General features: G+C 42.7%; 1 protein-coding gene across 2 annotated transcripts; it reads right to left on the bottom strand.

Annotated features, from left to right (window-relative positions):
• Positions 1–1,055: 1,055 nt before the first annotated feature.
• On the bottom strand, positions 1,056–26,156 carry tmem65 (transmembrane protein 65). Of its 2 annotated transcripts, XM_046326986.1 has the most exons (8): positions 24,933–26,156; positions 16,441–16,515; positions 8,694–8,738; positions 6,770–6,837; positions 6,246–6,300; positions 3,935–3,977; positions 2,684–2,789; positions 1,056–2,454 (listed from the first exon to the last, which is right to left on the bottom strand). In XM_046326986.1, exons 1-8 carry the CDS (start codon positions 25,189–25,191, stop codon positions 2,335–2,337), a joined length of 771 nt encoding a protein of 256 aa, XP_046182942.1. In that variant the 5' UTR covers positions 25,192–26,156; the 3' UTR covers positions 1,056–2,334. The 2 variants fall into 2 exon arrangements, with proteins under 2 accessions (XP_046182942.1, XP_046182943.1); XM_046326987.1 differs by lacking the exon at positions 16,441–16,515 and having other exon boundaries at positions 24,933–26,130.
• Between the last annotated feature and the right edge of the window lie 1,602 nt (positions 26,157–27,758).

Below are 27,758 nucleotides of genomic sequence, written 5' to 3'. Positions count from 1 at the left end.
ACATGGCAGCATAGATACATTTTATGTGCCTGTCGTTTACATGGGAGTGGGGATGAGCATTAGATAAGTCCATGTTTGTTTAAATTAATAGTTCTTATTACCATGCCAGACTTTCTATCATGTCATTAATGGTGACAAAGAGAAAAAAAGAATCAGACGAGGTGTGCTTTGATATCATGGTGAGAGGACACCACTATCATGGTGGACCAATAGCCAAGAAGGGACTGAAGAGTTTGAAAGCAATGACAGGGAGTGAGGTTCAGATACAGATGGCAAAACAGACAAACACAGAGAACCATACCACAGGAATCAAACTGGAGAACAGAACACCAAACGAGATTGAAGGAAACTTGATGTACATGTTTGGGATAGAGAACAAGTGTTCAGGTGAAGGAGAGATGAGATGGAGACATCCCATGGAGATTGCAGGAGAATTGGCAAGAGCCAAATACATCCTAGAGATGCAAGATGGCTTACCTTCCACATTAACATGTTCCAACATGTCTGGGATTTCCGAGACTATAGAGGAGACCAATGGAGTGGAGTTAGACAAACACCAAATAGAAGAGGACAGAGCGTGTGGATCAAGGGTCTCTGGAGCCGTAGAACCTAAAGCAGCTGAAGGGCACATGTGACCAGGAGTCTCCAGCAAGCCCAGAACAGTGGTGCAACAAGCAAGACCAGAGGACGCCAGGAGGATAAGCAGTAGGGAGAACGAGTCGGGGCAGATACAAAATGTCTCCGTCCACCAGAGGGCAGAGGAGGTGAGGAACAAGTGCATGGCTTCTATTAGCGCTGAAGAAAAGTATGGAGTGATACCATGATCAAACTGCAGAAATACTTGTCACCCAGAATATAACATTTTCATTGCTTTCAAACAAAACCCATCAAAGCATTTATGTTACACCTTGGTGCCCGTTTTCTTATCAGTCTGGTTGTGCTGAAATATGCCGTTTTTTTATTTATTTATTTATTTATTTACAGCCAAGTACTTTGGTGACAACGAAAAAAACTGCATTTACATTTACATTTAAGTCATTTAGCAGACGCTCTTATCCAGAATTTGGCAGTAATAGTTTATATAATAAGGGTCATTATGAACATTCACTACAGTTCATTAGGAAATACAGCAGCATGGTGAGGGGCATTCCAGTTTAAGTACTGCATTTACTGTAATACGAAAAGGCAAACGGAAAAAACGAAAACCAATATTCATAGACAGAAAACACAAAGATCCTTTCACACAATAAATGACTAGTTTGATTAGGCCACCATAAGCAAGTGAACAAACAGTAACTATCCTACAAAAAGTCAATCATAATGGCAACGGAATAGTAGGTGATGTAATTGCATTTCAACAAACAGTGAGTGCGCAGTTTCTCTGTTGTTCAGCTTACTTCGTTTCCTTAATTTCTTTAAAATCAAGCATATTAACAATGACGTTCTTTCAAACATGAAGTTTAATACTTCACTAAATAAAATCTCCTACGTGCTGGTTTTTAAAAAGGTCATAAAAATGCATTTGGTTAGAGTGATGTGAAGAAAATAAAGTGAGGCACTTCTATGGTATGGACTGTGAAAATTGGCTTTGCTAAAAATAAATGTGAAAGCTAAGAGACAGATCAGCAGTTAGAAAAGATAGGTAACTTAAGCCTGACATGCTAGGAACCCAAGGCATTACACCCACTCAATTTAGTGCGGGTATAGTAGAGGTATGTTTGTAATTATGTGTCTGAAAAACAGGTTTGGTAGTGCTAATAATCATAGCGTAATTGCTTTTTCCTTGTTGACAAACTAAATCAATGAAGCTCAATACATAATATACTGTACAGAAATTCCTCAACAAAAAAATATATATTGCACAAGCTAGTTCAACTCTTGCCATTTCAAATACCAAAAAATAAAACGCCATCGAGGTAGCAGTTCGCGCGTGTTCCTTTGTTTCACAATCTTAAAACATTGGTTTAAAGTAATCTCAAACTCATTTTCAACTCCTAGGCAAATTCATCTACAAAATCCATCCTATGAAAATAACTTGCCATCAAATGCAACTACTTTGTAAGCCTAATGGCTCATAGTACATTTTTGGAAGGTTATTTGGTAGCTCAGTTGGTAGAGCATGGCGCTTGCAAGGCCAGGACAGTGGGTTCAATTACCGGGACCACCCGAAAGTAAAATGTGTGCACCCATGACTATGTCGCTTTGGATAAATTAGATGTATTATATTATGAAATAGAGAAGAAAGGTTTTCTAGAGTTAAGAGATTCATTTAAAATCATGCTGATGATGCAGCTTGCAATTGACCCTGAGACCAGAAAGCTGGTTCACATGCTGTTAAGAGTCTGTGGTGTTGGTGTGTGCTTCTTTTTTCTTGCTCTCCTCCTCATCATCCCCTAGGAATAACAGAGGGAACATTCCGAGAATGCATCCGATTGTGACTCCAATGCCTTTTCCCTGCACACAACGGGAGAAAAATGCATGTCAAATGGGAAGTTCAACAGTTTGAGTTTTGTGCATGTTTCTCTTACTATTAAGGTTATCATAAATCTTTGAACATGGATCGCTAGTAACCCACCCATCTAAATATCTCAACCTTATAGGACCAGTTTCCCCTAACCAGACTAAGATTTTTAGTACAGGAGTAGACCAGCCCATAAAAGGTAATCATTTCTAAATCACTCACCATGTGGGAGCTAACCCTGGTCTGCCACATGTCCGCCTGCTTGGGTGTGAGGTCAGGAACCTGCATCCCTAGCCTGGAGGCTAGGACCTCCACGTATCCGGCAAGACTGCCCACAGACAGACAATATAAGAAACACAGCTGTGGTTGTCATGTAAAATTTATATTACCATTCCATTTCAAGAAAAAAAAAGAAAAAAAAAATCACAATCATACAGTATGTGGACACCCCTTCAAATTAGTGGATTTGGCTATTCCAGCCACACCCGTTGCTGACAGGTGTATTAAAAAATACAAAATAAAAATTGAGCACACAGCCATGCAATCTCCAGAGAGAAAACGTCAGCACAATAACTTTCCCTCTGGAGCTTCATGAAATGGGTTTCCTTGTCTGAGCAGCAGCACACAAGCCTAAGATCACCATGCGCAATGCCAAGCATTGGCTGGAGTGGTGTAGAGCTTGCTGCCATTGGACTCTGGAGCAGTGGGTACGCGTTCTCTGGAGTCATCTGGCAGTCCGACAAACTCATCTGGATTTGGAGGATGCCAGGAGAACGCTACCTGCTGGAATGCATAGAGCCAACTGTAAAGTTTGGTGGAGGAGGAATAATGGTCTGGGGCTGTTTTTCATGGTTCGGGCTAGGCCCCTTAGTTCCAGTGAAGGGAAATCTTAACGCTACAGCATACAATAACCGTTTATACGATTCTGTGCTTCCACTTTGTGTCAACAGTTTGGGGAAGGCCCTTTCCTGTTTCAGCATGACAATGCCCCTGTCCACAAAGCGAAGTCCATACAGAAATGGTTTGTCGAGATCGGTGTGGAAGAACTTGACTGGCCTTCCCCAAACAGAGTCCTGACCTCAACGCCATCGAACACCTTTGGGATGAATTGGAACCCAGACTGCGAGCCAGACCTAATCACCCAACATCAGTGCCCGACCTCACTAATGCTCGTCGCTGAATGGAAGCAAGTCCCTGCAGCAATGTTCCAACATGTAGTGGAAAACCTTCCCAGAAGAGTAGAGGCTGTTGTAGTAGCAAAGGGAGGACCAACTTAATATTAATGCCCATGATTTTTAAATGAGATGTTCGGCGAGCAGGCGTCCACATACACTACATTACCAAAAGTATGTCAAAATCATACCAGTCTACCCAGTAACTTGTGATCCCCACCCCTGAAATACTTGCAAGGCTTTGAAAGTTATATAACTGACTAAATATTACACCGAATGGAGAAGTGGTTGGTGCTCTTACCCAAGTCCAGCCAGGTCTGACACTAGGTTCCCAAGAGCTGCAGCTGTAACAGAAGACGAATGAGATTTCACAGTCTCTACACCAAACGATTCTTGAAATCAGATCATTATTCAATACAACTGCTCCTGATGCTTGTTTAAACATGTAAACAATGCTTAACAGCTGTTGTGGCATGTTGATTCCTTTTTCAAACGTTCAAAAAGGTCAGCCACTGTCTCCACAGTTTATAAAATCGGATCAGTGTACTGAATTGTATCATCACTTCATTTCATAAGCAGTCAGTCACAATATGAACCAGGCCCAAGGAACTGCATAGATCCAACTGCTATAAACCCTGAAAGCCTCATGAGAACGCCGCTTGTGCATCGCACTGGGATGAGGAGCGACTGTAAATTGCATTGTGGATGTATGGTGGCACTTGGTAAATCATGGATGAGACAAGCCAATATCAAGCACAGTTCATTCAAGTAGATCGATGTATATTAAATGTGTGCCAGCATTAGACAGCACCGATTATGAGGATTGGAATTGGCTAGCATATGTTCTTGTTTTCAATCATCAAACTGTTATTCATTCTACAGTGGTGATATTACAAAAATGATCAGAGGCACTAGAATGGTGCAGGGATTCTGTTCCACATACTAGTGTTGCATCTAGTGATATGGGGGGGTGGTTAAAAATATTTAAATATTATTTTTACGCTAGTTTGCTGTACATGCACCAAAATTCCAGTATAGCTTGTTCTCCATCTTTAAAAAAAAGGTGAAATATGCAGAAATCGCTCCTCCATTTCCTGGTTACTAAAATTGTAGTACTTTACATAATTTCAGTTTAGTGTATAGAATCATTGTAACATCTAAACCACTTGATTTGCTTCAATAACAACAAATATTGTATTTTCAGTTGGTGTGCAAAACCAAAAGTAGAAGTAGCACACATAGAACATACCTCTTCTTAGACTTGATTTGGATGCAAATTATAGATCTATAACTCACATTTCTATGTAAATTTGGCCAATTCTCCCAAAAAGTTAAATATTGCAGCTTTAAATAGGGAGCTCTTATTTCTATGGCTCATCAAAACGTATTGTTTTCTCGTGGCTCTCGTCCTTCTGCATCAATTTTTTGGGGAACAAATCGCAATCAGTGTCAAATCACAATACATAGTATTGTGAGAATCGCAATACATAGGCACCTAAGTATCGTGATAATATCGTATCGTATGGTTCTTGGCAATACTGACAAAGCAAAAACAGGTTTTTATACATTTTTGCTAATTTAGAGGAAAAAAAAGTAAACTGAAATATCACATTTACATAAGTATTCAGACCCTTTACTCAGTACTTTGTTGAAGCACCTTTGGCAGTGATTACAGCCTCTAGTCTTCTTGGGTATATTGCTACAAGCTTGGCACACCTGTATTTGGAGAGTTTCTTCCATTCTTCTCTGCAGATCCTCTCAAGCTCTGTCAGGTTGGATGGGGAGCATTACTGTGCAGCTATTTTCAGGTCTCTCCAGAGATATTAGATCGGGTTCAAGTCCGGGCTGTGGCTGGGCCACTCAAGGACATTCAGAGACTTGTCCCGAAGCCACTCCTGCGTTGTCTTGGCTGGGTGCTTAGGGTCGTTGTCCAACGAGTTCAAACGTGGTTTCATCAGACCAGAGAATCTTGTTTCTCATGGTCAGAGAGTCTTAAGGTGCCTTTTGGGAAACTCCAAGCGGGCTGTCGTGCCTTTTACTGAGGAGTGGCTTCCGTCTGGCATTGTATGTCCACTCTAAACAAAAGTATATAGCCTAAACAAAACCATCCCACAATTATTGGGAGGGGCTTTGTCTAATGTGAATAGCTGCAGTAACCATCCATGGAACAAGCAGGGCTCAAATAGACAAAGTATGTTAGTTGAAGAGCTTCACAAAATCAGGGACAGATGCCTACATGCTTCCAAAAACATAGCCTACAAAATACCATCAGGCCCCATAGGGAGGGTAAAATGACTGCTATATACTGGCACAGTGTGATTCAAGAGGAGTAATACACAAGGCGGTGACAACAACAAAAAACATTGACCAGCATCACTTTCAAGACTGGATGGTAACCTAATATGTACTTTTGGTTTAGCTCTGAAATAAGGACAATATGCTGTGATCTCCGGAACACCAGTTAATCTAACCCATTTGGTAGAGGCTGGCTAGACTTTTGTTACATTTAAAAATATTTCACCCCTGTAAGGTTGAGAAGTATTCTGACCAATGTTTATTGAGGGAGCTACTGCCAAATTTGAACATTTCAGATCACAATTGAACAGTCTTACCTGCCATGGTAGATAATCCAAAGGTGACACCTATAGACAACTCAATCTGGGTTCCCTAAAAGTCAAGAAAGCAGAAATATTACGTGGACATTTGTTTCTTGGTGGGCTAGCAATCATGTCGACTTTCCCACCCAATGTTTTTTTGCAATGTTCCCTTTCATCCTCACAGGGCAGTGGCCAAATACCCATACTAGTGTACTACATACTTAAACTGCATACTCATTTTGGTGTTGGATCTAATAGAATTCACTCTGTCTCTTCTGATTTACATGTCTGACAACAGCTGATAAATCAGTCAATGCAATCGCATATTAGATAACGCAGTCAGAGTACTATTTTTGAAATGTCACATACTATGTCACTATTTTTTTGCATACTATGTAGTACGTGAAGGGTATGGGTATTCAGACACGGCCAGTATCTAAAGAAAACAATGTGAAATACAAAATACATTTTAAATGCTAGTTCAAATTAAACAATGAATACAGGTACATTTAAACACAACAAAAAGTCATACCACTTACTGCTGCAATCATGATGGCATTGTCCAGAAAGCCAAAACCAATAAAGGGGATCGCATTGTGTAGAAGCACTGCAAACAAGATAGAACCCCAATAAAAACAAACATTTTCTTATCATTTGCTACTAAGATCAACTTGTCTTGTGAGTTAGGTCTCTGCATGTGAATATACATTGACTGGCAGCAGAACACACATGTCACTAAGGGACTCACACATGCCTGCTTGTTTGTGCCTGTGTGTACTGTAAGTTTATGGGGCACTGTCCTACTGACATTGAGGAAAATCCAAATGTATTTACTGACAGACAGCATGCAGTAATTTTTCAAATGGCTGACATGAACATTCCCCCTCATTATACACTTTCTAAACATCCCTTTTTCAGAACCCCGTCTTTCAAAGATAATTTGTAAAAATACAAGTAACTACAAAGAAGATCTGTGAAAAGGGTTTAAACACCGTTTCCCATGCTTGTTTAATGAACCATAAACAATTAATGAACATGGAACGGTCGTTAAGAACCAAACAGCTTACAGACGGTCAGCAATTAAGGTCACAGGTATGAAAACTGAGGACACTAAAGAGGCCTTTCTACTGACTCTGAAAAACACCAAAAGAAAGATGCCCAGGGTCCTTGTTCATCTGCGTGAACATGCCTTAGGCATGCTGCAAGGGGGCATGAGGACTATAGATGTGGCTAGGGCAATACATTGCAATATCCGTACTGTGAGATGCCTAAGACAGCGCTACAGGGAGACAGAATGGAAAACTGATCGTCCTCGCAGTGGCAGACCATGTGTAACAACACCTGCACAGGATCGGTACATCCGAACAGCACACCTGCGGGACAGGTACAGGATGGCAACAATAACTGCCCGAGTTACACCAGGAACGCACAATCCCTCTATCAGTGCTCAGACTGTCCGCAATAGGCTGAGAGAGTCTGGACTGAGGGCTTGAAGGCCTGTTGGAAGGCAGGTCCTCACCGGTAACAATGTCGCTTATGGGCACAAACCCATCGTCGCTGGACCAGACAGGACTGGCAAAAAGTGCTCTTCACTGACGAGTCGCGTTTTTGCCTCACCAGGGGTGATGGTCTGATTCGGGTTTATCGTCGAAGGAATAAGCGTTACACAGAGGCCTGTACTCTGGAGCGGGATTAATTTGGAGTGTCCGTCATGGTCTGGGGCAGTGTGTCACAGCATCATCGGATTGAGCTTGTTGTTATTGCAGGCAATCTCAACGCTGTGCGTTACAGGGAAGACATCCTCCCTCCATGTGGTACCCTCCTGCAGGCTCATCCTGAAGAGCCCGGACCTCAATCCCATTGAGCACGTCTGGGACATGTTGGATCGGAGGGTGAGGGCTAGGGCCATTCCCCCCCAGACATGTCCGGGAACTTGCAGGTGCCTTGGTGGAAGAGTGGGGTAACATCTCACAGCAATAACTGGCAAATCTGGTGCAGTCCATGAGGAGATGCACTGCAGTACTTATTGCAGCTGGTGGCCACACCAGATACTGACTGTTACTTTTGATGTTGATCCCTCCCTTTGTTCAGGAACACATTCAATTTCTGTTAGTCACATGTCTGTGGAAATTGTTCAGTTTGTCTCAGTTGTTGAATCTTATGTTCATACAAATATTTACACATTAAGTTTGCTGAAAATAAACGCAGTAGACATTGAGATGACGTTTCTTCTTTTGCTAAGTTTATTTTGTGGGTTCATTAAGAGAAATAGCACGGGTAGAGCTGCTGGGAAACAAAAGCTGATAAGGCCATAATTAATTAGTTTTGAGAAACCGCTTTCAAAGGGGTATAATGTGACTACGGAAGCATAGACCCTTTTGATCCCACTGAGCACTTTTGAGCTATAAATCTCTATGGTATAAAGAAAATTACATTCATAATTTGAGACCGCTTTTATCTTACCGTATTTGATCTGAGCTCGAGTAAGCGGTGAAGCCTCGTGAGTCTCTGAAAGACAAGATCAAAAACAAAGATTCATATCTGAAAAATGATGTGCACTGGGGTAGAAATTTCAGATTCTGATCAACCCTCATGCTTTCTCTCCCAAAAAGTTTGGCACAGAGGTGTAGACTGCAAACTCTTCAGCACAAATATAAAAATGTTCACTGTATAATGCTGACTACTCAGCTCTGTCCAAGAGGCTCCGTATTCTATAGTCTTGTGAGAAACAGATTCTTGGTAGGATATTCATTGAGAACTAAAGGGGCATGTTCCAAGTGAATGTGTTAGTGTGTTTAAAAAGTCATAGGACTACTAGACAGTCAACTGTTCTGTGGGAGTGAATTCAGACAGACATGAAAGTCTCCCATTACAGTTATCAAATTACGTAGTCTCTCATTCATTGAGAAAGACTAACACAAACCCCAGTGCTAAACAGATTCACACCTCTAACATGAATGCCGTTTGGAAAGGTCAAGGACCCTACCTTGAGACAAGAGGGGCTGAGGTGCTATTTCTGGAAAAGTGAACCCAAGATTAAGGTGAGGTGACCGCCAGCTGACGAGGTGACTTTAATGAGAATTGAAATACTATTGGTTCCGGTTGGAGCGAGTGGTCGCATCTGCACGTCGCTCCAACGGGTAGTATAACTTTTTCATTATATTTCATTATATCACAACGGTTTGATTTGTCTTATCCTAGCAATTTCTTCTCAGCTAGCTACATAGCCGTCTTTGTATCAAAGATAATTGCGTAATTATCGTATTTCACCGTCCTAACGTAGTCTTCACTAGCCAGCTAGCTAACGTCCACTGATTAGCTGCACTGGGAAAACTATTACACTCAACTGAACGACTTGATTAGTTTAGTGTTAGCTAGCTACATAGCTGTCTTTGCTGTCTTCGTATCATCGTATCCAAGATAATTGTGTTGTTTAGGTTTAGAGTGTGTAGTCTTAGAGTGATTATCTTAATTTACCGAGGTTAGCTAGCCAGCCATTTGTCGTCCTTAACGTAGGTGACTCTGCTAGCTAGCCAACAGCTAGCCAACGCTAGCCAACGTCTTCTGTATAGAACTCAACTACCCGGTCGCATTCACAGGTTGTATCACATTTTCATTACAGTACAACGGTTTGATTTGTTTGATCGTAGCTAGCTACTTAGCTAGCTACATAGCCGTCTTTGTATCAAAGATAATTGTGTAGTCTAGAGCGATTTTCTAGGTTCGCTAGCCATCTATTGTCGTTCTTTTAACGCAACGTAACGTAAACAACACTGCTAGCTAGCCTGCTAGCCCCCGAATAGCAACACTGCAGAAACTATTACACTCAACGGAACGACTTGATTAGTGTAGTGTCAACAACGCACCCACTGCCAGCTGGCCTACTTCAGCAGTACTGTATCATTTTAATCATTTTAGTCAATAAGATTCTTGCTACGTAGCTTAACTTTCTGAACATTCGAGACGTGTAGTCCACTTGTCATTCCAATCTCCTTTGCATTAGCGTAGCCTCTTCTGTAGCCTGTCAACTATGTGTCTGTTTATCCCTGTTCTCTCCTCTCTGCACAGACCATACAAACGCTCCCTCACCGCGTGGCCGCGGCCACCCTACTCTGGTGGTCCCAGCGCGCACGACCCACGTGGAGTTCCAGGTCTCCGGTAGCCTCTGGAACTGCCAATCTGCGGTCAACAAGGCAGAGTTCATCTCAGCCTATGCCTCCCTCCAGTCCCTCGACTTCTTGGCACTGACGGAAACATGGATCACCACAGACAACACTGCTACTCCTACTGCTCTCTCTTCGTCCGCCCACGTGTTCTCGCACACCCCGAGAGCGTCTGGTCAGCGGGGTGGTGGCACCGGGATCCTCATCTCTCCCAAGTGGTCATTCTCTCTTTCTCCCCTTACCCATCTGTCTATCGCCTCCTTTGAATTCCATGCTGTCACAGTTACTAGCCCTTTCAAGCTTAACATCCTTATCATTTATCGCCCTCCAGGTTCCCTCGGAGAGTTCATCAATGAGCTTGATGCCTTGATAAGCTCCTTTCCTGAGGACGGCTCACCTCTCACAGTTCTGGGCGACTTTAACCTCCCCACGTCTACCTTTGACTCTTTCCTCTCTGCCTCCTTTCCACTCCTCTCCTCTTTTGACCTCACCCTCTCACCTTCCCCCTACTCACAAGGCAGGCAATACGCTCGACCTCATCTTTACTAGATGCTGTTCTTCCACTAACCTCATTGCAACTCCCCTCCAAGTCTCCGACCACTGCCTTGTATCCTTTTCCCTCTCGCTCTCATCCAACACCTCCCACACTGCCCCTACTCGGATGGTATCGCGCCGTCCCAACCTTCGCTCTCTCTGCTACTCTCTCCTCTTCCATCCTATCATCTCTTCCCTCCGCTCAAACCTTCTCCCACCTATCTCCTGATTCTGCCTCCTCAACCCTCCTCTCCTCCCTCTCTGCATCCCTTGACTCTCTATGTCCCCTATCCTCCAGGCCGGCTCGGTCCTCCCCTCCCGCTCCGTGGCTCGATGACTCATTGCGAGCTCACAGAACAGGGCTCCGGGCAGCCGAGCGGAAATGGAGGAAAACTCGCCTCCCTGCGGACCTGGCATCCTTTCAACATTTTCCTCCTCTGTCTCTGCTGCTAAAGCCACTTTCTACCACGCTAAATTCCAAGCATCTGCCTCTAACCCTAGGAAGCTCTTTGCCACCTTCTCCTCCCTCCTGAATCCTCCGCCCCCCTCCCCCTCCTCCCTCTCTGCAGATGACTTCGTCAACCATTTTGAAAAGGTCGACGACATCCGATCCTCGTTTGCTAAGTCAAACGACACCGCTGGTTCTGCTCACACTGCCCTACCCTGTGCTCTGACCTCTTTCTCCCTCTCTCTCCAGATGAAATCTCGCGTCTTGTGACGGCCGGCCGCCCAACAACCTGCCCGCTTGACCCTATCCCCTCCTCTCTTCTCCAGACCATTTCCGGAGACCTTCTCCCTTACCTCACCTCGCTCATCAACTCATCCCTGACCGTTGGCTACGTCCCTTCCGTCTTCAAGAGAGCGAGAGTTGCACCCCTTCTGAAAAAAACACTCGATCCCTCCGATGTCAACAATTACAGACCAGTATCCCTTCTTTCTTTTCTCTCCAAAAAATGCCGTCCTTGGCCAGCTCTCCCGCTATCTCTCTCTGAATGACCTTCTTGATCCAAATCAGTCAGGTTTCAAGACTAGTCATTCAACTGAGACTGCTCTCCTCTGTATCACGGAGGCGCTCCGCACTGCTAAAGCTAACTCTCTCTCCTCTGCTCTCATCCTTCTAGATCTATCGGCTGCCTTCGATACTGTGAACCATCAGATCCTCCTCTCCACCCTCTCCGAGTTGGGCATCTCTTGCGCGGCCCACGCTTGGATTGCGTCCTACCTGACAGGTCGCTCCTACCAGGTGGCGTGGCGAGAATCTGTCTCCTCACCACGCGCTCTCACCACTGGTGTCCCCAGGGCTCTGTTCTTGGCCCTCTCCTATTCTCGCTATACACCAAGTCACTTGGCTCTGTCATAACCTCACATGGTCTCTCTTATCATTGCTATGCAGACGACACACAATTAATCTTCTCCTTTCCCCCTTCTGATGACCAACTCGCATCTCTGCATGTCTGGCAGACATATCAGTGTGGATGACGGATCACCACCTCAAGCTGAACCTCGGCAAGACGGAGCTGCTCTTCCTCCCGGGGAAGGACTGCCCGTTCCATGATCTCGCCATCACGGTTGACAACTCCATTGTGTCCTCCTCAGAGCGCCAAGAACCTTGGCGTGATCCTGACAACACCCTGTCGTTCTCAACTAACATCAAGGCGGTGGCCCGTTCCTGAGGTTCATGCTCTACAACATCCGCAGAGTAACCCTGCCTCACACAGGAAGCGGCGCAGGTCCTAATCCAGGCACTTGTCATCTCCCGTCTGGATTACTGCAACTCGCTGTTGGCTGGGCTCCCTGCCTGTGCCATTAAACCCTTCAACTCATCCAGAACGCCGCAGCCCGTCTGGTGTTCAACCTTCCCAAGTTCTCTCACGTCACCCCGCTCCTCCGTTCTCTCCACTGGCTTCCAGTTGAAGCTCGCATCCGCTACAAGACCATGGTGCTTGCCTACGGAGCTGTGAGGGGCTGCACCTGCTACCTCCAGGCTCTGATCAGGCCCTACACCCAAACAAGGGCACTGCGTTCATCCACCTCTGGCCTGCTCGCCTCCCTACCACTGAGAAGTACAGCTCCCGCTCAGCCCAGTCAAAACTGTTCGCTGCCCTGGCCCCCAATGGTGGAACAAACTCCCTCACGACGCCAGGACAGCGGAGTCAATCACCACCTTCCGGAGACACCTGAAACCCCACCTCTTTAAGGAATACCTAGGGTAGGTTAAGTAATCCCTCTCACCCCACCCCCCCTAAGTTTTAGATGCACTATTGTTAAGTGACTGTCCCACTGGATGTCATAAGGTGAATGCACCAATTTGTAAGTCGCTCTGGATAAGAGCGTCTGCTAAATGACTTAAATGTAAATGTAAATGAATACTAATTCATCAGAATAGCGGGTCAATATGCTCATGACTGCACAGCAGCTCATAGAAGAGAACAGGCTTTCAGTGTAGAGTGTAGAACCTCCCACTGAGGGAGTGTTGCTATAAAACCCATAATAAACTGCTTGCTAGTGTCCGAGTAAACGAGTTGAGCAGGGGGCATGGTCAAAGTCTGTAGGTAACCCTAAGGCAACTCAACGCCTAGCGGCACAAGGCCATGCAACACAACGCCTAGCGGCACAAGGCCATGCAACACAACGCCTAGCGGCACAAGGCCATGCAACACAACGCCTAGCGGCACAAGGCCATGCAACACAACGCCTAGCGGCACAAGGCCATGCAACACAACGCCTAGCGGCACAAGGCCATGCAACACAACGCCTAGCGGCATAAGGCCATGCAACACAACGCCATAGCGGCACAAGGCCATGCAACACAACGCCATAGCGGCACAAGGCCATGCAACACAACGCCATAGCGGCACAGGGCCATGCAACACAACGCCATAGCGGCACAAGGCCATGCAACAACACCGTGCAGCACAACAAAAGTTTATTTAATTTCTGTTGACTCGAGGACACTTGGCTGATGGGAAAATATGAATAAACTTCTAGATGACAAAATTGATATCTGTGCAATCTGCAGCCACTAGACTTCTGGCAATGACTTCAGGCAATGTTCAATGAGATATAGCATAAGGCTACATATTTGTCATCGTCACTCCAATGTCCAACCCCTCCGGCTATATTACCCTTCTAAATAATAACGGCCTCAGCAGGCAGCAGCAGTGCTGATGAGTCATTTCCCTCAGAGCTTAGCTGAAGTGGTGCATGTGAAACTGCCTAATTACAGAAGTGTCTACTCCTGCTGTCTGTGGCAATAGTCACCACCATCTGCCCGCTGTCACAGTTCTGAGGAACTGGCACTCCAACACATTAGAAAGGCTTAACAGGGGAAGTGCAGGACTACCTGCTGCTAGTACGGAATTGGAGAGGAGATGTGTTAGTCTTTAGTCTGCTATTCTTTTGAGGGCCAATTAATTCTCCCCAATTAAAGTAGTGGATGTAAATATTTCCCAAATTAAATTGGAGCGGAACAGGGAGATGTGCCAATATGTGTTGTTTCCCAGTGAAGAAGTTAGGGCAGTGCACTCATTTTACAATCTCTATGGAATCTAACTACTATCTTGCTCAGACAACCTAAGGACCATAACAATATACAAATAAAATCATCACTTTATAGTGATGGTAATCATTTAGCTATTCAATTTTAAGACTCCTTAAGATAACTAAAAAATCTATGGATGAAATGTTGAATTTAGACCATAAACGTTTATATAAAAAAATTAAAAGTTTGTTGTGAAGTGTCTCATATCTGAGCGATAAGAAAGATCACCTATTTAACCCCTTATTTTAGCCACTAAACGACTTCCATATTTACTTCCATTCATTTTTACTTAGGCTTCCTGCAGCTGTTATCAGTAAGCTACAGTTGATCAGACTGAAGCACAGACTAATTGTGCACATTGACAAATCATAAGGCAATTTATAAAAACTATTTTGGTAGTAGGCTTGGGCTTCCATAGAAAACAGCTTGTCGCAGTGCATTCACTTATACCCACGTTTTCAGTTGCAATTTGCTTTTAGCACATGTAATGATTTGCATGATATTGATTTTAAAAATTAAGCATGGTTTGTTGTAAAGTAGGCCTACTGTACTTTATATGGAAATGAGGTTTAAAATCGTTAATTTTAGATAGGCTAACGTTACTTGAAGACATGCAGCTAGCAACTCTACATTTTAGCTTCAAGACAAATGAAATGACTGGCCTACAGACAAGAAAATAAACCCTTTGTCTGCACATGCTTGTAAATTGTCATATGGGTTGGTTGCATTATTCAATAGTGTAAAATGTTTTTAAAGAAAAGTTTGACATTGTTGAATAGTTTGTGCTTACTGACTACTGTGATATTGACGGTCAATTTGAGCTGCGGACCAAGAGTGTCGCATTGCCAGCCACAACGAAAGGTAAGGATGTAATGTGAATTGAAAAGTAGAAGTAGTAGTATCCTTTTTGCCACTCCGCTCCTCAGACTCTCCTTCATATCTCGTAGTGGGAATAGGGCCTTAAGGTTTGGTTCACAGGATTAACATATTAAATAGCCCATTACTGAAATGCCACAGTGCCCCTTGACATTCAGGGCAATTTCTGTGTTGAACGCTGTTTAGGCCGATGTTGTAATCACAAGCCTCACAACTAGTGACAAACAAGAATGTGAAAAAAGAAAAGAGTTACCTGAATCACTAAACTGACTCTCCTGGGGATTACATGTTGAACACAGAGTAACATGGAACAAGGCAGCAGCATTGGATTGTCATGCCAGCTGATAATGTAGCAACAGTATGGACAAACTAGAGTAACGTCAGTGTTTCCCCTATATTCATTTAGCAGCAGCGCACTGCTAAATTACCGGAGTTAGAGTTTAAGATCAGAGTGACAAGTTACAACAACTTATATATCCTTGTCAGATTCTCATCAGATCATCCGAAAAACCTCCAAGGTAACTAGTGTAGCCAACCCACAGAGATAATGTAGATAGAAGATTCTTGCTTAAAAGCCTGTTTTAGCATGGGCAGCGCCATTGAGGACTTTCACCATTTTTAAGGAGTCACTGGGTGGGCCTTCTTATTGATTAAGGAAGGATCACATAATTCCATCCTGGTCATCAGGAGGGATCAGCCAATGAATTAGACTCATTCTATAACTGCACGTGGCAGTAAATCACCAACCTTGGCTTTATACCGATTCAAACAACACACTCCAACTCATAGTAGTAGAAGAAAATGTACTCTCACAGACACATATTGCATCCTCTAACTATCTCAATGAACCAACCCTATTAATAGATGTACAGTATGTAATAATTGTTAGCTAAGTTACAGTAATGTTACGTTAGCAAAACATCATTTGGGGTTAATATAGAATTGGCTGGTGAAGTCATTGAGAGCAGGAGATAAAATTAAAACAAAAATTCCTGAAAACCCCAGCCTGAGTTCTTAGGGGAAACACTGAAGGTACACAAAGCAGGCAAGGGAAATGTTGTCAGTCTGTCCGTGAGAAAAACACACATTGTTGTACCCTGTAACCCCACTTCTCCTTCAGGTGTCTCACTCTGGCCACGCAACTGGCTTGTGCAGCTGGACACCTCAGAGTCTGGAGGGGGGGAAAAGGGGGATACGGGGCACATAAAAATAAGAATTGGGCATGACTGTGTGTGTAAAGGTAGTTTCAGTGGGATCTTTATGGAAAAGGGGCTTCATCTACTGACAGCTGAAGTACATTGTCACACTACAGTTTAACTCTCCTGACTGAGTAGGTCTTCCTCAATTCCTCAAACATTTAATAATAAGCTATGAGGTACGTTATGTACTGGATGTCAAAAGTTAACTCACCTGACTGGGTGGCTTTTATCATTTCAGTTCAAACAGCAAGCAACAGAAAATGATCCTCATAATGCATTGACATTGGATGTACAATTAAAGAAGATAAACGCCTAGGTCTACCTCGTGAACCCTCTACAATTTTACTATAAAAATAAAACTATAATGAGCACCAGTGCAAAACATTAGTCTCTTCTCATTAGCCACTGCACTCATTCATATATAGAGTGAACACTTCTGAGAAAAGGAGAACCTGAATTGCATGATGGTTGTCCATTTAAAGCTCTGAATGCATGGCCGAGGCGGCATCAGGGCTAATAGTGCTCAAGTGGTTTCCTGGGTATTTACCAGAGGCTGGCATAACAGGGACATGGTGGAGAGAGCCCATCTGTCAGAGGCCTGCTCCAAGAGAGACCAGCTGGCATGAGGGAGGGTCAGGAATGAGCTCTGGAAAAGGTCACTGTACTTCAAGCTTACATATTTCTCCCAGGGTTAAAGTCGAGGATTTTGATTTATTAGGATCCTCATCAGCCGACGCCAATGGCGACAGCTAGTCGTACTGGGGTCCGACATTACAAAAAATACATTAGAGACAAAAGACTTTACAATTTACATAGATTTAAAAACATAAACATGTAGTGTGTGTGCGCATTTAAGAGATACACACAACAAGAAGGTCACTGTTTAAAAAAAACAGGTTTGCTGTTCACTTACGCTATTTAAGATGGGAGTTCCATGCACTCATGGCTCTGTATAATACTGTACGTTTCCTTGAATTTGTTCTGGACCTGGGGACTGTGAAAAGACATGTCTGGTAGGGTATGTGGTGGGGTAAGTGTGCATGTGTCAGTGTTGTGTGTAAGTTGACTATGCAAACAATTGGGAATTTCCAACACAATAATGTTTCTTATAAAAACAAGTTATGCAGTCAGTCTTTCCTCAACTCTTAGCCAATGAAGAGCCGCTCTGTTCTGGGCCAGCTGCAGCTTAACTAGGACTTTCTTTGCAGCACTTGACAATATAACTTAACATTAATCAAGATTAGATAAAACTAAAGCCTGCAGGACGTGCTCTGTGCGGTGTGGTGTCAAAAAAGCAGAACATCTTTATTATGGACAAACCTCTCCCTATCTTAACAACATTGAATCTATAGGTTTTGACCATGACAGTTTACAAGGGATGCACGATATGATTTTAAATAAATAAAAATATATAATAAATCACATTTTAAAAAACATTGGTGAACATATCGGAATCGGACGATATTAGCTAAAAATGACAATATCGGCCCGATGTCTAGTTTAATGCCGATGTCAAAGCTGACGTGCATACCTATATAATGTACATGACGTAATGGTGTCAACTTTAATGTTGCGCTACACGTGCATCGCAGAATTCCTAACCTAGCCCACAATGTCTGCTGTGTGGAATGAGCAGTCAACAAGTCGAGCAGTCATTTGAAGAGTAAGAACGTTTCAGCGAGACAACTCAAAGGCGAAATTCATTAACGCAAAGATAATGGAATTCATTGCCCTTGACAATCAACCGTTCTCTGTCAAGGGTGATTTTGGCTTTCGACAACTGGTCGAGCACCAGTACACACTACCAAGAGCGCTATTTTTCAGATGTTGCCCTACCGGAGTTACACATTAATGGCGTCACTGCGATTAGCTTCACGATATACGCCGTTTGGGTGTCAAAAAAAGATACGTCAAATAATACATTTAATTTCACACGTCAAATAACCCAGTTCTATTATAGAATGTTGTGTGTTCTGAATTTGCACGTACAAGCCAAGCTCCACCACTACAATCAGTAGCACTGTCAAAGCTGTGCAAAAACGTCTGCAAACAAGCAAACACTGGCCACGAACGATGTGATTACAATACCGTGTTGGTAATAAAGCATTATTTGTTTGACTGCCACTTCTGGGGTAACTAGCTAGCTTTAGCTTGGTACCTAGCTTGCCCCAATACAACCAGCCTGAAAACAATGACCAGTAGAAACTGCAGTAATTGTCATTATTCTTAGCAACGATTTAGGAATCCTTATGAGTAAGTATTAGCTAGGTTGCCTAATGAAATTGAACTTCAGTTCATGAAAATAAATAGCTAGCCAGCTACTTAACCCTGTTGCCCAAAGCTAACATTATAAGCAGCCAGATAGCTTCATCTGGCTAGTGAGGCTCGACCGGACCGGGTTATGTGTTATGAAGCTAGCCACAATAAGGAATAGGCATAATAGTGGAATTTGCGGTTTGCCTTCGAAATAAAAGTACCTCTTTGAAATTGATATAGAAGGTTACACAATTGGTGGAATCATGCCATAGTTAGACTAGATAATGTTAAATAAAGGTTGGAATGTGAAGCAATGAAATGGGGTATCAGTCTACTCGGTGACACCCACAGAACACAACTGGGAAGAGTTTACGCAAATATTAGCGTTGTAGCTCTTTTCGTGGGACTGTGACTGTGAAATCATCTCCCCAGTCAGCCTATTGTGTGAATTGACATTCATATTGCACTGTACAGCTTTCCCTAAGGATTGGGGATCAATGAAATGGGGTATCAGTCAACTCAATACACAATGTATTTTTTCCAAAAGTCCTCCTCAAGAGTTAGACTCCAAAACATCCACACAGTATTGTTTTTCATTAGGAATAGTGTTCAACACACATAGGTTGACAATAAATGTGGCTCAATTCACAGTTGTTTCAGAGTCCAGCAAAAAGGGCTATGGTGCTAATGTTCTCTGGGTGTCACGGAGTAGACTGATACCCCATGTAATTGATCCACAATCCATAGGTAAGGCTGTGCAATGAAATAAGTATGCCCCCAAAGCAATTCTAAAGTATAATACATCTAGTGTGATTTCAACAGATTGTCAAATTAACAAATTGTTGATTTTATATAACATTCCAACCGCGTTTAGCATGATCTATTCAATTATGGCATAATTATACTATTTGTATTCATTTGCATCACTGTCAATGACATACTTTTATTTTGAAGGCTGACCGCAAAGTCAACTATTGTGGCTAGCGTCACAAAGATGGGTCCGACCACCATTAATCAAGTAAGAACTGTCTTATAAATTAGGGTTATTTTAGATGATGACACCTAGCTATATAGTTAGTTAGTTAGTTGTTTGCATCCATGAGCTAGTTAGCTAGCTTTTTTTAAATGACCAGCATTGGTCATGAATCGTGACATATGAAACACGAGTGAGTGTAATCAATGTGTAATAACGTAAAAAGAAAAAATTAATGAACGCGTTCAATTATTATGTGACGTGCAGTCGTATTCAGGTCCTGACGTGTCAAATAGTGTTATTTGACGTGTATCCTTTTTGACACGCCAAGACCCAAACGGTGTTCCATAGTATGAGAAATCCTGGTTGAGAATGAAACTGAATAAAATGAACAACGAAACAGCACAGCAAGTTAAAGAAATAGGTTTTGATTATGTTTTACTGGTAAAGGGAACATACGTAATAGAGGTCGACCGATTAATCGGAATGGCCGATTAATTAGAGCCAACATCAAGTTTTCATAACAATCGGAAATCTGTATTTTTGGGCGCCGATTTGCCGATTTTTAAAATTGGCAAAAATTATTTATACCTTTATTTAGCAAGGCAAGTCAGTTAAGAACACATTCTTATTTTCAATGATGGCCTAGGAACGGTTGGTTACTGCCTTGTTCAGGGGCAGAACGACAGATTTTCAGCTCGAGGGATCCCATCTTGCATCCTTACAGTTAACTTGTCCAACACAATAACGACTTGCCTCTCTCGTCTCGTTGCATTCCATACAGAGACTGCCTATTACGCGAATGCAGTAAGCCAAGGTAAGTTGCTAGCTAGCATTAAACTTATCTTATAAAAAACAATCAATCATAATCACTAGTTAACTACACATGGTTGATGATATTACTAGATCTTATCTAACGTGTCCTGCGTTGCATATAATCTTACTGAGCATACAAGTATCTAAGTATCTGACTGAGCGGTGGTAGGCAGAAGCGGGCGCGTAAACATTAATTCAAACAGCACTTTTGTGAGTTTTGCCAGCAGCTCTTCGTTGTGCGTCAAGCATTGCTCTGTTTATGACTTCAAGCCTATCAACTCCCGAGATGAGGCTGGTGTAACCGAAGTGAAATGGCTAGCTAGTTAGCTCGCGCAAAGAGCGTTTCAAACGTCACTCGCTCTGAGCCATCTAGTAATTGTTCCCCTTGCTCTGCATGGGTAACACTGCTTCGAAGGTGGCTGTTGTCGATGTGTTGCTGGTTCAAGCCCAGGGAGGAGTGAGGCGAGGGACGGAAGCTGTACTGTTACACTGGCAATACTAAAGTCCCTATATGAACATCCAATAGTCAAAGGTTAATGAAATACAAAATGGTATAGAGAGAAATAGTTCAATAATTACTATACCTACTACAACCTAAAACTTCTTACCTGGGAATATTGAAGACTCAAAAGGAACCACCAGCTTTCCTATGTTCTGAGCAAGGAACTGAAACGTTAGCTTTCTTACATAGCACATATTGCACTTTTACTTTCTTCTCCAACACTTTGTTTTTGCATTATTTAAACAGCAGCTCTTCGTTGTGCGTCAAGCATTGAACATGTTTCATTATTTATTTGAGGCTAAATTGATTGTATTGATGTATTATATTAAGTTAAAATAAAGTGTTCATTCAGTATTGTTGTAATTGTCATTATTATTACCGATTAATCGCTATCGGCTTTTTTGGTCCTCCAATAAATCGGTATTGGCGTCGAAAAATCATAATCGGTCGACCTCTAATACATAAATGCCAACAAAATAACTTTTTGGTCAGCGTGGTGCGTGTAACCTTTATTTAAACTAGGCAAGTCAGTTAAGAACAAATTATTAATTGCAATGACGGCCTATCCCGGCAAACCACAGACCACCGGCCAATTGTGCGCCGCCCTATGGGACTCCCAATCACGGCCTGATGTGATGCTGCCTTGATTCAATCCAGGGACGCAGTGATATCTCTTGCACTGAGATGCAGTGCCTTAGACCGCTGCGTCCATGTGTGTGTGTTAACTATTTAACTGTACCAGAATGCGGATTTTAAAATGTAAAAAAGATCAGAAAATATCAGTATCGGCCAAAAATGTAATATCGGTGCATCACTAAGTAAAAACAAGCAATTTAGTCTCCTCAACTTGTTCAACAGCCACACCATTCATTACCAGCATGAGACGGGTCTACAACCCACACAAGTTGCTCAGGTAGTACAGCTCATCCAGGATGGCACATCAATGTGAGCTGCGGCAAGAAGGTTTGCTGTGTCTGTCAGCGTAGTGTCCAGAGCATGGAGGCGCTACCAGGAGACAGGCCAGTACATCAGGAGACGTGGAGGAGGCCGTAGAAGGGCAACAACCCAGCAGCAGGACTGCTACCTCCGCCTTTGTGCAAGGAGGAGCACTGCCAGAGCCCTGCAAAATGACCTCCAGCAGGCCACAATTGTGCATGTGTCTGCTCAAATGGTCAGAAATAGACTCCATGAGGGTGGTATGAGGGCCCGACGTCCACAGGTGGGGGTTGTGCTTACAGCCCAACACCGTGCAGGACGTTTGGCATTTGCCAGAGAACACCAAGAGTGGCAAATTCGCCACTGGCGCCCTGTGCTCTTCACAGATGAAAGCAGGTTCACACTGAGCACATGTGACAGACGTGACAGTCTGGAGACGCCGTGGAGAACATCCTCCAGCATGACCGGTTTTGCAGTGGGTAAGTCATGGTGTGGGGTGGCATTTCTTTGGGGGGGCCGCACAGCCCTCCATGTGCTCGCCAGAGGTAGCCTGACTGCCATTAGGTACCGAGATGAGATCCTCAGACCCCTTTTGAGACCATATGCTGGTGCGGTTGGCCCTGGGTTCCTCCTAATGCAAGACAATGCTAGACCTCATGTGGCTGGAGTGTGTCAGCAGTTCCTGCAAGAGGAAGGCATTGATGCTATAAACTGGCCCACCCGTTCCCCAGACCTGAATCCAATTGAGCACATCTGGGACATCATGTCTCGCTCCATCCACCAACGCCACATTGCACCACAGACTGTCCAGGAGTTGGCGGATGCTTCAGTTCAGGTCCGGGAGGAGATCCCTCAGGAGACCATCCGCCACCTCATCAGGAGCATGCCCAGGCGTTGTAGGGAGGTCATACAGGCACGTGGAGGCCACACACACTACCAAGCGTCATTTTGACTTGTTTTAAGGACCTTACGTCAAAGTTCGTCAAAGTTGGATCAGCCTGTAGTGTGGTTTTCCACTTTAAATGTTGAGTGTGACTCCAAATCCAGACCTCCATGGGTTGATAAATTTGATTTCCATTGATAATTTGTGTGATTTTGTTGTCAGCACATTCAACTATGTAAAGAAAAAAGTATTTAATAAGAATATTTCATTCATTAATATCTAGGATGTGTTATTTTAGTGTTCCCTTTATTTTTTTTGAGCAGTGTATATAGAAAACACAAGAAAATCTCATTTTTGATTGCACTGGGACTTTTAAGACATTGTCTCAAATCGAGGTTGTGCCTTTAGATTGCGAAAATTAAGCAATAAGGAAGAATTTCTCACTTCTCAAACCCTGGCCTTGTCCGTTTACCGTTTCGCAAGTTTTCCTCTGAATGTTTGGCCTCTGGGTTTAGAAACTCTGATTCTATCATCAAATTAGTGAAAAAGCATTTCATTTCAACATTGGGGCGACAGGGTAGCCTAGTGGTTAGAGCGTTGGACTAGTAACTGAAAGGTTGCAAGTTCAAATGCCCGAGCTGACAAGGTACAAATCTGTCGTTCTGCCCCTGAACAGGCAGTTAACCCAGGAAAAGGCCTTCCCCAAACGGTTGCCACAAAGTTGTAGGCACAGAATCATCTAGAATGTCATTGTATGCTGTAGCGTTAAGACTTCCCTTCACTGGGGCCTAGCCCAAACCATGACAAACAGCTGCAGACAATTATTCCTCATCCACCAAACTTTACAGTTAGCACTATACATTGGGGCAGGTAGTCTTTCCCTGGCATCTGCCAGATTCAACTGTCGGACTGCCAGCTAGCGAAGCATGATTCATCACTCCAGAGAACGTGTTTCCACTGCTCCAGAGTCCAATGGCAGCAAGCTTTACACCACTCCAGCCGAAGCTTGGTATTGCACATGGTGATCTTAGGCTTGTGTGTGGCTGGTGGGCCATGGGAACCCATTTCATTAAGTTTCAGCCAAACAGTTCTCATGCTGATGTTGCTTCCAGAGACAATTTGGAACTCGGTAGTAAGTGTTGCAACCGAGGACAGACGATTTGTACACACTACGCACTTCAGCCCCGTTCTGGGAGCTTGTGTGGCCTACCACGTCACGGCTGAGCCGTTGTTGCTTCTAAACGTTTTCACTTCACATAAACAGCACCTACAGTTGACCGGGGCAGCTCTAACAGTGCAGAAATTTGACGAACTGACTTGTTGGTGCCACGTTGAAAGTAACTGAGCTCTTCAGTAAGGCCATTCTACTGCCAATTGAGATTGCATGGCTGTGTGCTCGATTTTATACACATGTAAGCAACGGGTGTGGCTGAAATAGCCAAATCCAATCATTCTAAGTGTTGTCAACACACGTGTGTGTGTGTGTGATAACTTTATTTATATATATATATATATAAATAAAATTGTGTTTGTGGATGAAATTACTTCTGCCACAACTTTGCAAGTGGGACACCTTCAAAGTTTTTGCACTTGAAGACCATTCAAAAAGGCTACAAATGTTAAACTACAAAGCTGAGGGACACTTTACACCGTATTAGGAACTTCATCAGGATAAAACAACAAAAAACACCCATAGTTGTGCTGGTCAAACACAAGTTAAGAAAAATGAAATTAATGAAATGGTAGCCTGTCAGTTGACTTGACAACAGCAATTACTTTATCCTAATAGTGACTATTGAAAATACAAAAATAGGGATGACAAATATGACTGAAATGTTGCCCAGAATATCCCAATATATAAAAGTGGAGTACACTGTTCCCACCACGATAGCGACTAACTTGGGGTGGGAAGTTCCAACATTCCTGACATCACTATAAGAATAGGAAACACAAAGTCACCCTGCAAGGCAGAGGGAATGTCAATCATTATAAAAATGGGAGAGGAACTTGCTTTTTATCTTACCTTGAGCTATAGCTATGGATTCAAAGCTCTGCAGTTCTTTCAGCAAGCATTTTCTTTCTTTGGGGTGAAGACTGTAGATGAATTCTTTCGCTCTTTTCGGAGAGTTTAGGGGTTCCCGCGGCTCGTTGCGTCCGAGCGTTCCCATCCAACAACTTTGCAAGTGGGACACCTTCAAAACCTTTCTGACCGTGACACTTTCCAGTACTGCTCTTGTTGGGATGGTGGGTCGTAGAGCTATCTGAAGACAAAGCTTGAACATTGTGGCAAAATGGGGCAAATATGTTCGTACAAATAACTTAAAATAAAGATGGCTAGGTTCGTTACCCGTTGAATGCTCAACGGCACTGCCAACCAGATAATTCAGCGAGCTAACTAACTTTAACTAAGGTGTTCGCTGTAGTAACATTAGTAGCTAATATTGCAAGTGTTAAGGGTAATGACAGCTGTCAAAGTAGCGAACCCACACTAGTACGCTAGCAAGTAAAGCTAAGCTAGGTAACGTAAGTATTATTGCTAAGTTGCAACGCTACCTTGTAGCTAATGCCCAACATGTAACGTTTAAGTCCTCTCTTTCATCTTCTATTATTTGGTAACACTGTTTTATGTAACGTTTGCTAGCAACTACAGTCGACTCCTATTACATTTCTGCAATAATACATTAACGTTACTAAATATGTCTGGCAAGACAGAGCAGTTCACGAAAGGAAAACACAGTAGCTAGCTAACGTTAATTGCACAAAACCGAGTGTGACCAGACTCTGACATGCCTGCTACTATTGTGGCGTTAGCGGGTCCTCTTTCTTTTTGGCTTGAGAAATAAGTGATTTGCAATGGCAAACGTCCGTGCAATTCATCAGAAAGTATTAATATGGACCCAAAAAATAGAGCTCAACGTCATAAACTGTCGTCGACTGAAAGCGTTCCTCGATTACTTCCACATGCGACCAATGTAGTTTTTTTTCTTCTCCCGAAGACATTATGGTTTCTCACGTGTTTTTCCTCAATCTTAATTTAGTATATTGAGCTGACATATCATTTTGATGTATTCATCTAGATACATTATTTTTGCTCCTAGCTACCACGTGTCCTGAGATACTTGTTGTTCCAAATTTGATCATGAAATTCGGCCCGACTAGTAGTAAACCACATTTACCAAAATGCAATACAAAACGTATTCAATTAACATGTAATTCATTACAAATATAAAATATTCATTATTCCAATGTACAGACATTAGGCTAAAAGGGCAATCAGACAACTAGGGAATCATCCCGTGCTGTCTATTTGTCAAACAAAGTTCCTCAAACGGCTGTTATATTACCACCTTGTGGTTTTAAACAGCTAAAATGTTAAAAACTGCTCAAAAGGTCTGAAAATGAGCCCTTTTTTTTACGGTGCCATATTTATACAATAAACATTTTCCCATATTGTTATCGAGTCAACTAAGAAGGAATATTGTAGTAACTTGTATCAACATTTGAAGCAAAATTCTGTTTTCCTCAAAATAATAATTGTTGCTAGCTATTACATGACATAATAAAATAATTTGACTATATCATAAGAGAAAAGATCACTTGCCTTTATTAAACTCGCCAGATCATCTTCCATCAATGGATGTTAATTTAACTCGTTTGACTGCTATAAAGGAAAAGGATCGAATCCTTTTTTTTTTAAATTTCGCCTAAAGTGACATACCCAAATGTAACTAACTGTCTGTAGCTCCGGACCTGAAGCAAGGATATGCATATTCTTGAAACCATTTGAAAGAAAACACTTTGAAGTTTGTGGAAATGTGAAATGACGTAGGAGAATATAGCACATTAGATCTGGTAAAAGATAATACAAATAAAAAACGTGTATTTTTTTATTTATTTTCAATCATATTGAAGAGAAAGGCCACAATGTATTATTCCAGTTTAGGCACAATTTAGACCTTGGCCAATAGATGGCAGTAATGTATGTGCAACGTTTTAGACTGATCCAATGAACCATTCCATTCTGTTCAGAATATTGTATCAAGTCTGCCCAAATGTGCCTAATTGGTTTATTAATACACTGCTAATCCAGTCATTAGTGGTGGTATATTGGCCATATAACACAACCCCCTGGGGTGCCTTATTGCTATGTAATTTGAACATTAAAAAGTAATTGTCTGTCATACCGGTGGTATATGGTCTGATATACCAAGGCTTTCAGCCAAGCAGCATTCAGGGTTTGAACCAGGTTTATAATTGTAATTAAATCCCTTTTGTGCATGTGCATAAATATTGATAAATCAGACAGGAGAGTTTGAGTGATGGCAGGGTAGCCTAGTGGTTAGAGCGTTGGACCGGAAGGTTGCAAGTTCAAATCCCTGAGCTGACAAGGTACAAATCTGTCATTCTGCCCTTGAACAGGCAGTTAACCCACTGTTCCTAGGCCGTCATTGAAAATAAGAATTTGTTCTTAACTGACTTGCCTAGTTAAATAAAGGTAAAGAAAAATAAAATTGGTCATAGGATTTCTAAATCTCTGAGCAAGAAACACTCAGGCAAACTTGAAAAGAAAAAAATGTTAGGCTATTGTCTGGCAATTGTGCCAGATGTTAAGACTACAAACTGTTATAAATGGCCCATTAGCGTGATTGGTTATAGGCCTACATCTCATTTCATATAGTCTACACTAGCCTAGACAGGATGAAGGTAAAAGGTCAACTGAACAATTTAGCAGCAGTGCTTTATTCAAATTAAGACTAATTTATTCAACATGAATAGTGAAGCGATTTCGAGGTAAGAAGTGCTTGTTTTTCCCAATAGCCTGCAGGAATAGGCTACTGAGGATGGGGTA

The sequence above is a fragment of the Oncorhynchus gorbuscha genome, linkage group LG24 (genome assembly GCF_021184085.1).
Source record: "Oncorhynchus gorbuscha isolate QuinsamMale2020 ecotype Even-year linkage group LG24, OgorEven_v1.0, whole genome shotgun sequence".
Taxonomy (NCBI): Eukaryota; Metazoa; Chordata; class Actinopteri; order Salmoniformes; family Salmonidae; genus Oncorhynchus; species Oncorhynchus gorbuscha.
The sequence above is the reverse complement of the archived record's forward strand: the minus strand, read 5'-3'. Positions and strand labels throughout refer to the sequence as shown.

What these genes read in the sequence shown, in the direction of transcription:
- tmem65 (XM_046326986.1), bottom strand. Translation starts at nt 25,191, where the DNA reads ATGTTCAAGCTTTGTCTTCAGATAGCTCTACGACCCACCATCCCAACA. An exon ending in TCAGACCTGGCTGGACTTGG is followed by an intron (nt 2,790 to 3,934) that starts GTAAGAGCACCA and finishes GTCTGTGGGCAG; the next exon opens with TCTTGCCGGATACGTGGAGG. An exon ending in CCAGGGTTAGCTCCCACATG is followed by an intron (nt 2,455 to 2,683) that starts GTGAGTGATTTA and finishes CGTTGTGTGCAG; the next exon opens with GGAAAAGGCATTGGAGTCAC.